Here is a 13736-nt window from a genome sequence, read left to right on the forward strand (position 1 = left end):
TTTACCAGCAACAGTAACTCATTAATAGATTTTCCAACAAATATTAGCGATAATTAGCTAGCCTCCCATGGTATGATTTCAAAGTCAGTGCTCAAATCAACCCCGTTGTGTTCTGAGTAATTTTCTGTTAACAAAATATATTTAACATTTTTAAATACATTTTTATCTAAAAGTTATTCATGCATTATTCAGATATGCAGATTTTAATCTTTCTGCTCCTGCCCCAGCCCCAGCATAGGGTTGAAACTGAAATCCATGGGATCAGCCACAAACAATGAGATGTTGGCATTCATATCTGCTGCTCACTGGACCACAAATCTGACTCGCTCACTTCTCACTTTCTATTCAATGTTTGACTATAAATAGGAGCGATGAAACTCAACTCAATCATTTTTGGAACCTACCCCAAACAGTTCGGCTCTGGTAAGTTGGGTTTTTCTTGTTTTTATTTTATTTTAACTTCAAATTCCTTTGTTTTGTCTCAATTTGTTTATCCCTGCTTTGTAATTTACTCTACAGCATCAATTTAGCCAGATATAGTAGAACATTACACCAGAATTAGCCAGGATTTTATTGCATCAAATATTGATACCTTTCTCCAAGCCATTGCCTTGTGAAGAAAAATAATGCCATTTGACTTTTTCTTTCAGGACAAGAAACACCAAGCTATAAGCATGGCGCAAATAAACCCTGCAGGAGTTTTCAAGGTGCAGTTTTTGTTCTTAAATATTTAGTCAGAATTGAAACATTAGCTTTTGCTTAAAGCTCCTTTTCACAGAATTTCATGAAATGAGTAACAGTAATCATCTTATTGCAGATTACTGCTTATGATCAAGAAAATTTCCAAGGCAAGAGGATGGAATTCACTGCATCCTGCAAGAATATAATGGACTGTGGATTTGACAATATTCGATCCATCAAAGTTGATTGTGGAGCGTGAGTCAACGGCCTTTACATATTTTTGCAACAAAATAACACAGCCCTAACCGTTACTGTCAAACACATTCTCAAGCAATTTTATCAGTCTTACTTGAAATGGAATCATGGAGATTTTAAAATTCATTGTGATTTGCAAATCATAATCATCAGTTTACGGAAATGTATTTTGTTTTTACCTTTACACACATATTTACATAGCAGTGTTATTGTTGTTCACTTTCTGAAGAGAATTTGGTGAATTTAGACACTGATACTATGGAGAATTAGATTGCTTCATGTATTACTGATCTAAAATTAGTATCAATTAACTGAGGGTTCAATTACATCTCTATTTTTGTTCTGAAGTAGTTTTCACATAACAGCAACATTGTAAATCTAGGGGTGGGGGCAGAGTGGAAGTAACAGGTCCTTGAGCTGGTGTTCATGCTATTTTGCAATGATCAGGTTACAATATAGCCTCAGTCAGTCTTATTGTGGGGTACTCATGAATGTCAGGGATCCCAAAATTCAATTTTTCCCTTAACTTTTATTTATTTTCCGTACTAATCTTTCCAAACTACTTTATGTAACACACATATGCATGAATGGGTGTATATCTCATCATGGTATGTGCATGTCATAAGGTCTAAAGCTGACTTTCCTTCTGCAAAGGAAACATAAATGAGCTCTGTTAAATAAAACGAAGAACTGTGGATGCTGGACATCTGAAACAAACAAAAATAGAAACAGCTGGAGAAGCTCAGCAGGTCTGGTGGTATCTGTGGAGACAAAACAGAGATAAACATTTTAACTCAAGATTAAGGGTCACTGCTAGACCTGCTGAGTTTTTCCAGCAATTTCTGTTTTCGTTTGTTAAAGAGTTGAGTGATTTAATGCTGGCCTATCACGTAATCTATTCTCAGGACAGTATAGCCTAGAATTTTATCCTTAGGTACAAGTTAGAACGTACACCTGTAAAATTGTACACGTGTGTCCATTTTGTCAATGTCAGGTTATCTCCAACCATTCTTCCAATCTCATTAGAATATGTCCAAACTTAAAATGGACATAAAACATTGAAACAATTGGGTCCCAAGGCAATGTAAATCCACACCAGGATATTTGAATTAATTGAATTATCAGTTAAGCACTTTGAAGTTAATAGGTTCAGAAGTTCCAGTTGGAGAAGTTGTGCAATTTTTAATGTGATTTATACTCTGCCAAAAGTATGCATTAATCCATAAAATATGTATTAGCGCTCAGTGTGGTTCTTCTTTTCTCATGATTATTCAAAAATTATAATTAAAAGACCAGAAAAATAACTTTAGAGCCACATTTTCAGCAAGACAGAAACAATGTTGAGATTTCCTCCCATTTTCAAATAGGTGCAACCAGAGGATACTTTGAGAATCTGGCATGTAGCCAGTTTGATGGATGGATATCTGTTGAATTGCACAATGTGGTGGATGGAAGTAAACGATCAAGAAAACCGAGGCGTATTGTATTTATAGTTGATATAATTACTGACACACATCAATGGGCCGGACTCAGCTGTACTGCTTCAGGGCTCAGTTGGGTAATGTTTTCAGACTGGGCTAGTATGACTCTCAAGATAATAAAATGTGAGGCTGGATGAATACAGCAGGCCAAGCAGCATCTCAGGAGCACAAAAGCTGACGTTTCGGGCCTAGACCCTTCATCAGAGAGGGGGGTGGGGAGAGGGAACTGGAATAAATAGGGAGAGAGGGGGAGGCGGACCGAAGATGGAGAGTAAAGAAGATAGGTGGAGAGAGTATAGGTGGGGAGGTAGGGAGGGGATAGGTCAGTCCAGGGAAGACGGACAGGTCAAGGAGGTGGGATGAGGTTAGTAGGTCGCTGTGGGTGCGGCTTGGGGGGGGAGGAAGGGATGGGTGAGAGGAAGAACCAGTTAGGGAGGCAGAGACAGGTTGGACTGGTTTTGGGATGCAGTGGGTGGGGGGGAAGAGCTGGGCTGGTTGTGTGGTGCAGTGGGGGGAGGAGACGAACTGGGCTGGTTTAGGGATGCAGTAGGGGAAGGGGAGATTTTGAAACTGGTGAAGTCCACATTGATACCATTGGGCTGCAGGTTTCCCAGGCGGAATATGAGTTGCTGTTCCTGCAACCTTCGGGTGGCATCATTGTGGCAGTGCAGGAGACCCATGATGGACATGTCATCTAGAGAATGGGAGGGGGAGTGGAAATGGTTTGCGACTGGGAGGTGCAGTTGTTTGTTGCGAACTGAGCGGAGGTGTTCTGCAAAGCGTATGACTCTCACATTGCATGGCAGGAAACACTAGAAGATTCAAACACTCTCAGGTGTATATTCAATTCTTTTAAGCTCATTATTCTGAGAAATAATTATTCTGCCCATCATGGAGACTCCTAACGGTTTTAGGCAGTTTGAAGATCTTTCTTTTAACTAAAATTGCAGAGATTAATGCAATAAAAGTCATATTTCACACTAAAGATTGAGAAACAATTCAGGCAACTGCTCATATTTACTGCATCATTGTATTAGTGCACAACCAAAGCAGCAAATTATTGCTAAGAGATAATAAGAATAGAAGGTATGTGTTTTTTACATAGAATCCATGGAATTCAGTCCATCTCAATATTAAGACAGGGTGAAAGCATTAATGTGCCTATTTTTGAAAACCTTACATGAAAGCATTATCTTTTTTCTTGTAGCTGGGCTGGCTATGAACATTCCAGCTTTTTTGGACAACAATTTATCTTGGAGAAAGGAGAATATCCTCGCTGGGATGCCTGGAGTGGCAGCAATGCTTACCACACTGAAAGACTCATGTCCTTCCGCCCTATTTGCTCTGCTGTAAGTCAGTTCACAGTTCAGTATCTGTAGGACTTGATGATTACATAGCATGTACTTGTCATAACTGACAGTGTAACATCTAGCACCAAATAAGGTAATGTTACTCATTAAATATAACATCACAGTTAATTTCTTTGGACCGCATTATTATGCTGGCTTTTTGAAATTGCGTTATCATGGAATCCAATGACAACAGAAATAGACCATTCAGCCCATCATGGGTAGATGCTTCTCTGCAGCAGCATCTCTACTAGACTCAATCCCCCCAGATTCCGTCTGGTTCAGCAATTTATTTTTCTCTCCTCAAATTAGTGTTTATCCAATTTCCTTTTCAAGGTCATAATTGTATCAGCCACCACCATACTCTCACGCAGCGTTGAACATCCTAACCATACAGTGCATGAAAATCGTTCTTTCTCATGTTCCTGTTGCCTTTTTTCCCTCACATCTTGACTGTCCTCATGTTACTGAGTCAAGACTGTGGACCTGGAGAAAAACAGCAAGCCAGGCAGCAAGAGCAGAGTTGACGTTTAAGATCTAGAACATTCATCAGGACTGGGGAGGGGTTGGGAAATAAATAGAGGGAGGAGGGGTGGAGCTGAGGGAAGGTAGGTGGGATAGTGATAGGTGGATGCCGGTAGGGGTAGTGGGGATTGGTCTGTGGGAAAGATGGGCAGATAGGTGGGAAAAATGATGGCAAGTTGTGTCAGGTCAAGGAGGCAGGGATGAGGCCCAAGGGTAGGGAGATTTTGAAACTGGTGAACTCTATGTTCAGGTCATCAGCTGTAGGCTCCGGAGATCAAAATGAGGCATTGTTCCTGCCATTTGCATGTGGCATCATTGCGACACTGGAGGTAGTCCAGGATGGACATGACACGGGGCGGGGGGGGAGCGCGTCGGAAGGTGTTGTCAATTAAAGTATACAGAGCGCAGATGTTTTACGAATTGGTCACCAACTCTACTCTTAGGCCTTCCAATGTGGAGGAGGCCACATCAGGACCAACGAATACAGTAAACCAGGTTGGAGGATGTCCAAGTGAATCCCTGTTGGACATAAAAGATGCGTGTTGGGCCTTGGCTGGAGAGCGAGGTGTAGGGGCAGATGTAGCACCTCCTGCAGTTGCAGGGAAAGCTGCCAGGTGTGGTGAGGTTAGTGGGGAGTGTGGAGCAGATGAGGGAGTCACAGAGTGAGCGGTCCCTGTGAAAGGCAAATTGGGGTGGGGAGGGAAATATCTCTTTGGTGGTGGGGTTGGATTGTAGATGGCAGAAGACGAGGTACTGCATGTGGAGGTCGGTGGGGTGGTATGTGTTCTTGCTATCAACTCTATCTAGATTTTGAACGCTTCTATCAAATCTCCTCACAACCTTGTCTTCTCCAATCTATCATTGTGGTCAGTTGAGTACAAACTACTGTTTTTATAAAGGTTCATCATAACTTCATGGCTTTTATAAGCTGTGTCTCGATTCATAAAGCCGAAGCCCCTGGATGCCTTTATAATCAAAAAAAGAGATGTGGAAATTAATTTGAGAATATTGGTAGAATCATGTCATTAAATCAATACCTCAATTAAAACTCAAATGCACTGTATTGAAACATACACTTAGAACAGAGTCCTTGGTAACTGTGTTAAATTTTTATGGCCAGATGGGTGCATTCATAACAACAAGGTGTATTTGGATGCAGTCAGCATGCTCCAGATAATATAACTGAACGTAAAAGGGCACAGGAATAGCAATTTTATTCTCAGGAGTAAAGCGAGATGCTGCAAGGAAAGATTATAGAAACTTAGATTTTAGTGACAAATACAAAATATTGAATTACGGAGATGTATACCAAGTACTTCTTAACTCTTCACCCATAAATGTAACACAGCGTTTTCAAATGCACTCAGAATGTATATATACCATTTTCCTTTAGCATCATAAAGAGTCCAAAATTGTCATTTTTGAGAAGGAAAACTTCATTGGAAGACACTGGGAGATGTGTGACGACTACCCCTCTTTGCAAGCCATGGGGTGGTGTAACAATGAAGTCGGATCCATGAAGGTTCAAACTGGCGCGTAAGTAGTGTCATAGAGTCATAAAGATGTACAACACAGAAACAGACCCTTCGGTCCAAGGCATCCATGCCAATCAGGTACTTAAATTAATCTAATTCCATGTGCGTGCATTTGGCCCATACCCCTCTGAACCATTCCTTCTCATGTACAGTGTTTTCAGTAAAGATAGTTCATTGGAACTTAAGGAGGGATACTTCACTGGATTCAGTAGAATCTTGTACATTTAGCAGCTTGATGTCTTGTCAGGTTTGCTATTTCTAAAATAGCATTTTATCTTAGGGGAAGAAAATAACTTGGTTAATCAATTCTAACTAGTTCAAAAATAACCAGAGAGTTATTCGAGCTGTTGCTTCTGTAGTCACTGAACACTCATAATCCAGTCTTAGATGCTCTGACACATAAATGCATCTGTAGCTATATGGTCTGGTTCATGTTTATGCAACGTAACGTAAATTTGAAGTTCATTTAAGTAAAGAATGCTGTTTTTCTGGCTCAGATGGGTGTGCTACCAGTACCCAGGATATCGTGGCTTCCAGTATATTATGGAATGTGATCGCCATGCTGGAGAGTACAAGCACTGGAGAGAGTGGGGATCCCATGCTCAAACTTTCCAGATCCAGTCACTCCGCCGCATTCAGGAGTAAAGCAACAGATCAACACAGCACAGTGGGAGGGCCTGCAAAGGAAATCTATGGGTATACTTGTACTACATTCTGTAGTAGAACAATAATCTGTGTACTGTAATCGGTTTAACATCTCATTACAATCAGTTCGGCTATTGAAATACTCAAATAAAAGTCATAAAAATGTTTCCCTCTCTTTGGCTCAAGTTACCCCCGTGGAATCGCTTGTTTTAAAATTTGACATCTGGTCAACAGGAGAGACTCATCAGGCTTTTAAGTTATGAAATATAATAGACAGCTAGAACATTTTGGTGGATTCTGTTGAAATGAGCCAGCGAAGAGCAATTGGTCATGAAGCTTGAAGCACATCAACCACAAGTAATTATGTTCTCAGTATCACAAGCATCTTAGCTCTCTGACTGCGAATTACATTTTGCTTTTCAGCAAGAGTTCAAAAAAACTTTATAACCAGCTGCTTCAATGTACACTGACAACATTTAAATGAAATGCACCCTTCCCCTGAGGGAGATTGATTTATGGTCAAAATTATCTAAATTAATCATTATAAATACATTCTGTCCTCAGGATTGACATAATGAAAATTTGCTCCATCACACACAACTGATTGAGGGTTCTTTCTTTTCCACATGGTTAAGGAGTCCAAGTGGCCTGGCCAGTTTGGGAGTTTAATTCTGCTCATGCAGCAGAAATCTTCTGCAAGTGCCAGCTGGAAATTGCGAGACGTTGACTGTCCCCAGTAATTGGCTGACAGTGTTTCACCCAGTAACTCCCCAGTATGAAGGATAATATCCCCTCTGAAATAGCTCAAGCAATCAAGAGAAAACGTTGAAGACTCTGTAGAACATAAACAACATTATCAGATGATCGTTAAAAACGCAGAACAATTTCCTGTGTTTACAAATGAGATTATGACCTTTAACCACTGCAGTTATTTACTATCATTAATGTTATTTTTGACACAAATTACAGGCAATTACATTGTTTCTTTAACACACTAATAAACTATGAACCGTTAACAGCAACGCAATTGAATGAATTATATATATCACAACTGTTCCTTTCAGATAAGTGTGTAGTGAAAACGAAAGGAGAAATTGTTCAACAAAAAATAGAATCTCTGCCAAACGTGATTAGTACATGAATGTGTTACAGCAGAGAATTTTCATCTTGCTACTTTGTAATCTTTGAGCTTCAATTGAGCTTTCATCAGTTAATTGTTATGAATCCTAGGAATGTACCAGCTAAATTTTACTTGAAAGTTTTTGAACATAGTACAGAAGGTAATGTCATTTTTCTCAGCACACCATTGGTAAGGAATGATAATTTGTTTGAGCCAAAGAAAACTTCCCCTAGTGTAGGAGTGTAAAGCCCTTCCTTTCTTACCGTCTATGTCTGGCCAGGCCAGAAAAAGCACTCTGTCAGGAAACTGCTCAAGGATTTCAGGGCCGCTGGTCTAAAGTTACATAAAGAAAATGTGGTAGTAAATGCTTTCTCCCCCAGCTCACTGTTCAGTTGATTATTTGCAATTTTAATTATCTATGTGAAAAAAACAATAAATGAATCAAACTACTCTCAGTGATATAATCAACTATTTTTACAATGATTGTCTGGGAAGCTAGGGAGGAGGTGGTGGAGCCTTTGCCCTGCATCTTGGAGTCCTCATTGTCTACAGGTTTAGTACCAGAGGAGTGGAGGATGGCAAATGTTGTGCCCTTGTTCAAGAAGGGCAGTAGGAATGACCCAGGCCATTATAGACCTGTGAGCCTTACGTCTGTTGTAGGAAAAATTTTGGAAAGGATTATAAGAGATAGGATTTATAATCATCTAGCAAGCAACAATGTGATTGGAGATAGTCAACATGGATTTGTAAAGGGCAGGTCGTGTCTCACAAACTTCATTGAGTTTTTTGAGAAGGTGACCAAGCATGTGGATGAGGGTCGGGCAGTTGGCGTGGTATACATGGACTTCAGTAAAGCCTTTGATAAGTTTTCCCCATGGTAGGCTATTGGAGAGAATACAGAGGCACGGGATTGAGGGAGATATAGCAGTCTGGATTAGAACCTGGCTTTCAGTAAGAAGGCAACGAGTGGTGGTTGATGGAAAATGTTCAGCCTGGAGTCCGATTACTAGTGGTGTGTCTCAAGGATCTGTTTTGAGACCAGTAAGTTTGCAGATGACACTAAATTCGGTGGAGTGGTGGACATTGTGGAAGAATGTTGCAGGGAGACTTGGATAAACTGCAGAATTGGGCCGAAAGGTGGCAAATGGAGATTAATACGGATAAATGTAAGGTGATTCACTTTGGGAGGACTAATAGGAAGGCAGAACACCAGGTCAATGGAAAGATTCTTGGTAGTGTAGATGAGCAGAGGGATCTTGGTGTCCATGTACATAGATTCCTGAAAATTGCCACCCAGGTTAATAGTGCTGTTCAGAAGTCTGATGGTGTTTTAGGTTGCACTGGAAGAGGGATTGAGTTCCGGAGACGTGATGTCATGTTGCAACTCTACAAAACACTAGTGCGGCCTCACTTTGAATATTGCATGGTCGCTCCATTACAGGAAGGATGTGGAATCATTGGAACAGGTGCAAAGGAGATTTACCAGGATGTTGCCTGGTCTGGAGCGAAGGTCTTGTGAAGAAAGGCTGAGGAACTTGGGTCTGTTCTCATTGGAGAGAAGGAGGCTAAGAGGGGATTTAATAGAGACATACAAGATGATCAGGGGATTAGATAGGGTGGACAGTAAGAGTCTTTTTCTGAGGATGATGACTTCAGCTTGTACAAGGGGGCACAGCTACACATTATGGGGTGATGGATTTAAGACAGATGTCAGAGGCAGGTTCTTTACTCAGAGAGTGGTAAGGGTGTGGAATGCCCTGCCTGCCAATGTAGTTAACTCAGCCACATGAGGGGCATTTAAACAGCCCTTGGATAAGCATATGAATGCTGATGGGATAGTGTAGGGGAATGGGCTCAGATTAGAATACAGGTCAGCGCAACATGGAGGGCCGAACGGCCTGTTCTGCGCTGTGTTTTTCTATGTTCTATGTTCTGTAACTTCACTTAATATGTTCAGCAAACAAATTTATTTGAAGTTACTGCGTATAACTTATTGTCTTACCCAGACTTTCATAATTGACATTGTAAGTTGCCTATTTAACTGAATTTATCCCTTAAAAATCTGTAATCTCACAGAGAAAGGCTGCATTTACATATCACCTTTTAGGTATAGGTTATCTCAAAGCAACAAATCATATTTACAAGGAGATTTGTTTTTTGGAACACAAGAATAAAAGAAATGGAAGCAACAGTGGGCCATTCCATCCCTCGAGTCTGCTCTGCCATTAAATGAGATTATGTGTCCTTTAATGCAATTAATGCACAGAAATATACTGATTCCAGTATTGAACAAGCTCAGTTACTGAGCCTTTACAACCTTTCGGGGAAGAGAATTCCGAAGACTCACCACCGTCTAACTGAAGGGGAGCAGAGGCACCAGACCTTCAAAATATTTGGTACTGCGTTACATGTTAATCGACCACATGGTCTAGATGTTTCCCACATTTACAGCAGACATTCTTGCACAAATATGGCAACAGATGCAAATCACCGCTTGCTTTTGGGAACACCACAGATGCTGTCTTGGAGTTCTAGAGGCAATTGTAGCCCCCAGTTCTCATCCATTCATTAACAGATACAGGTGAGGAAATTAGAAGGAAAACACAAAGATTTGACTATACAGAATATATAAAGCAAAAGGATCAAATGTAAGGAAAGCCTTAGGCTTATCCACTGCAATTTGATATTTACATTTTGTCCCTTATAATATTCCTTTTTCATCCCTGTCCTTCACAGTCTCTAATTGTTTCTGTCCTATGTAATAGATACAAATCCTCACTCATTCATTAGGTTTTACAGACTTATCCATTTCCAATATTACATGCTCTCTTTTTTTTTGACTGGGGCCTTCATTTTCCTGCCCTCATGCTCCACCTTCAGTTGCACAAACCCCAATCACCTAAGCTCCAAACTCCAGAATTCTCTTTGTACAAAGCTTCTGTATTGATACCTTAAAATATGCAACTTTTTTGTTGCAATCCCTTGTTCACCTCTCCTAGCTCTTCAACTATCACTTGGCCTTTGCAAGCACCTTGTGACAAGATGAAAATGCAAATTGCCATAATTATGTTCAGTAATAATATCTACGAATTATGCTGAGCTAAGTTTATTTAATGCTTAGTTTTTTTTTCAAAGCAACGTTATTGAAAACTTCCTTTTTTCTTTTAAACTGAATTAAATGCCGAACAAATGGTAAGGTCGTTCTGAAATCAGCTTGAAATTTTAAAGCAAATAATGCGATGCAGGAAAAAAACAAAGTTGTCAGTAAGTGACCTCTGATTGTTTTAGTTTGTAGTTTAAAAAATGAAGTGGCAGGTAAAAGCCCCTCCACCTCAATCATAATTCTAACCACTCTGCAAAAAAAAAGTGGACATACCAAAATCTCTGAATACCGCATTTCTGGTGGATAAATATTATTTGTATCAAATGATATCAGGTCTACTCCTTGGCTCTGAAGAAGATACTCCCAGTATCCGGTTCCCTAAAATATAAAGGACAAGATTAAACATGGCAAGTTAGAAGTGATCAATTCTTCAATGATTTGATGTTCATCTTTTCAGTCACCTTTAAAGTGCATGTTCTTTTTTTCTTAGAATTATTCCAGTATCTTGAATGCAGACATCATTCCTCGCAATTTATTTCAACAGTTAAACACCCTCTGTCATGAAATGTTTCCTGACATCTATCTAACACTTGCCTCTTATAAATCTGACTCTGCATCCTCCTAATCTGGTGCCCTGCCTTGATAGTACTATCTGGATTTATTTTTGCAATTCCATACATACAGAAAATTCCCATGGGACTTCACTTCTCAAGGCTGAAGAGCTCAAGGTTATCAAGTTGTCCTCCATAATATTATGAATGTGCTTCTTTGCTCAGCTCAGCACTGGATGGAGTCCCAATCTCACAGTAATGAAAAACACATGTAGTAATTCAGATACAACTTGTGCTTAGAATTCTGGACAACCCCTGAGTGTGTTTTGGAGATCTGAACTCAGCTGACATTTAAAATATAACTCAGTTTTCTACTTATGAAAGTGCTCTGCCTCACACTCTTCAGATATCTTAATCAACTACCCAGGCACCTCTTGACAGGCTTCATTCAACACAGGATGTATTAGGCTGCATTTTTAATTCCAAACAAAATAGCTTTTTGCCGATTTGCATTTCATTGGGAATTATCACTCTATATGTAAACTCTATTGAGTTCTTCGCAAATTTTTGGCTTCTTCCTTGAAGTCATACATACAACTTATCCAACCACAAATCTACCTCCCCACAACTTAGATCATTTATACAAACACGAAGATTAAAACAGCAGCCCTCAGGGAAACCTGTTCTGTACAATCCAAATTCATAACCTATCTTGAATTTGAAGAGTCTCTCATGTGGTACATTATTATTTGCAAGTTTTGTCATACTATATTGTATAATTTTCTCCTAATCTTAGATATTAGATATATTACATAATATTAGAGGTTGTATTGGAGGCATTTCAGAGGAGTTCAGTCGATTGATTTCAGAGATGAGGGGTTTGTCTTATGAAGGGAGGTTGAGCTGTTCAAACTTTTATTCTCCAGAGTTTGGAAGAATGAGAGATCTAACTGAGGTATATAAGATATAAAGGAGACTGACAATGTAGAGGTAGAAAGGATGATTCCTGATGTAGGGAAATCTAAAATGAGAGGTCATCTTTTAGGAGAAGAGTGCAAACAGATGGGAAGAAATCATTTCTCTCAAATGGTCATGAATCTGGAATTCACAACCCAAGACTGTGAGGGATGCCAGGTCACTGAATAAATTTAAGGAGCACATGGACAGATTTTTAATTAGTAACAAGTTGATAGGTAATGGGGAGCAGGCAGGAAAGTGAAGTTGAGGTGAAGATGAGATCAGCCACGATCTTATCAAATGGCGGAGGAGACTTGAGGGACTGAATGGCCTTTTCCTGCTTCTAGTTCTTATGAACTTCTCAAACTATCCATCACATTGGTGAGAAAAGACTAAGAGGAGATGGACTTAAGGTTTTTAAAATTTTAAACAGCTTGGATGTACTGAATGTGAGAAAAATGTCTCTTCTAACTGGAGAGTCAGTGACAATCAGAACAAAATTGTCACTTCTCAGAGAGGGCAGTAGATGAAATATCTTTACACAGACGGTTAAAGCATCAAAGAATTTATCTTATGCAGTGATTGAGACAGACACCATTGCCTCGTGGCATTAGCTGCAGCAAGAGGATAGTCGAGTAACTGACGACTATAGATTGTAAAATTTGTTAGGACTAAGTATGGGATTGTGAGAACGTAACTTTTTTTGTCAGTCACTTGTACTGCACTGTTTCTAGGCGTGCAGCTTCTTTAACACGTGTTCTAACTCGAGCTTGTCCACAGTTAATAAATTTATTTCTAGTTCAGTGTTGAAAATAAGCTAAAGTGGCAGGGAGGGTGAGCACAACAGAGATCAGTCTCTGCAGTAAAGGCCAGTCTACCAACACGAGGAACAAATCATTTCAGTACTTACAGCACCAGCTGAAACTACAGGCTGATTTAAACCTGCAATAAACTTAATTGCTTCTAGATTTGGAATAGAAAAAGAAAATAAAATTTGCAGTTTTTGGCAACTCAATTCATCAACATTCCTCAGTAGATGAACCAGCTCTCCTCTTCGCCCATGTTGCAACTCAGGATCACAAAATCTGTGAACGTCTGCTGGAAACTGCTCCATTTTAATGCAGTACATTTTGTAATACAGGTTCTTCCCGCCCCACTTTCTCTGTTCGACTGTTTGCCATTGCATTTCATCGCCATCATCTGACTCCATTACCGGTTCCCAAACTGTAAACAGTCCCTTCTTCTGACGAAGTAGGAAGTGAGCACACGACGTGACAGAAACCACCGGCATTGCAGCCCCTCCCGGAGGCAGGATAAGTCATTTCAGGCGAAGTGCACGCAAAATGTTTCTTGCAAATCTCAAGATTTGCTGAACGACTGAAGTAATAAATCACGAAGCGGCTTTTTTTACAAAAAATTACGCACTGGTTAGATTCATAAATTATTTTTATGTTACAATAATGATGTGAAGGATGAAATTTATGATAGCAAAAAGTGAAGCTCATTGCTACTTCGTTTACTTGATAGAAATTCT

The 13736-nt window shown here is 39.8% G+C and overlaps 2 protein-coding genes across 2 annotated transcripts; one reads left to right on the forward strand and one right to left on the reverse strand.

Moving 5' to 3' along the window:
- The first annotated feature begins 368 nt into the window (after positions 1–368).
- On the forward strand, positions 369–7977 carry LOC125464718 (beta-crystallin A1). Its single transcript, XM_048557456.2, has 6 exons — positions 369–423; positions 651–707; positions 818–936; positions 3625–3766; positions 5685–5827; positions 6324–7977. The coding sequence occupies exons 2-6, from the start codon at positions 675–677 to the stop codon at positions 6469–6471; spliced, it is 585 nt and encodes a 194-aa protein (XP_048413413.1). The 5' UTR covers positions 369–423; positions 651–674; the 3' UTR covers positions 6472–7977.
- On the reverse strand, positions 5387–13448 carry LOC125464716 (uncharacterized). The gene is made up of 4 exons (XM_048557453.2): positions 13113–13448; positions 10968–11072; positions 7855–7924; positions 5387–7305 (listed from the first exon to the last, which is right to left on the reverse strand). The coding sequence occupies exons 1-4, from the start codon at positions 13410–13412 to the stop codon at positions 7013–7015; spliced, it is 768 nt and encodes a 255-aa protein (XP_048413410.1). The 5' UTR covers positions 13413–13448; the 3' UTR covers positions 5387–7012.
- Positions 13449–13736: the final 288 nt, after the last annotated feature.

The sequence above is a fragment of the Stegostoma tigrinum genome, chromosome 27 (assembly GCF_030684315.1).
Source record: "Stegostoma tigrinum isolate sSteTig4 chromosome 27, sSteTig4.hap1, whole genome shotgun sequence".
NCBI classification, from domain to species: domain Eukaryota; kingdom Metazoa; phylum Chordata; class Chondrichthyes; order Orectolobiformes; family Stegostomatidae; genus Stegostoma; species Stegostoma tigrinum.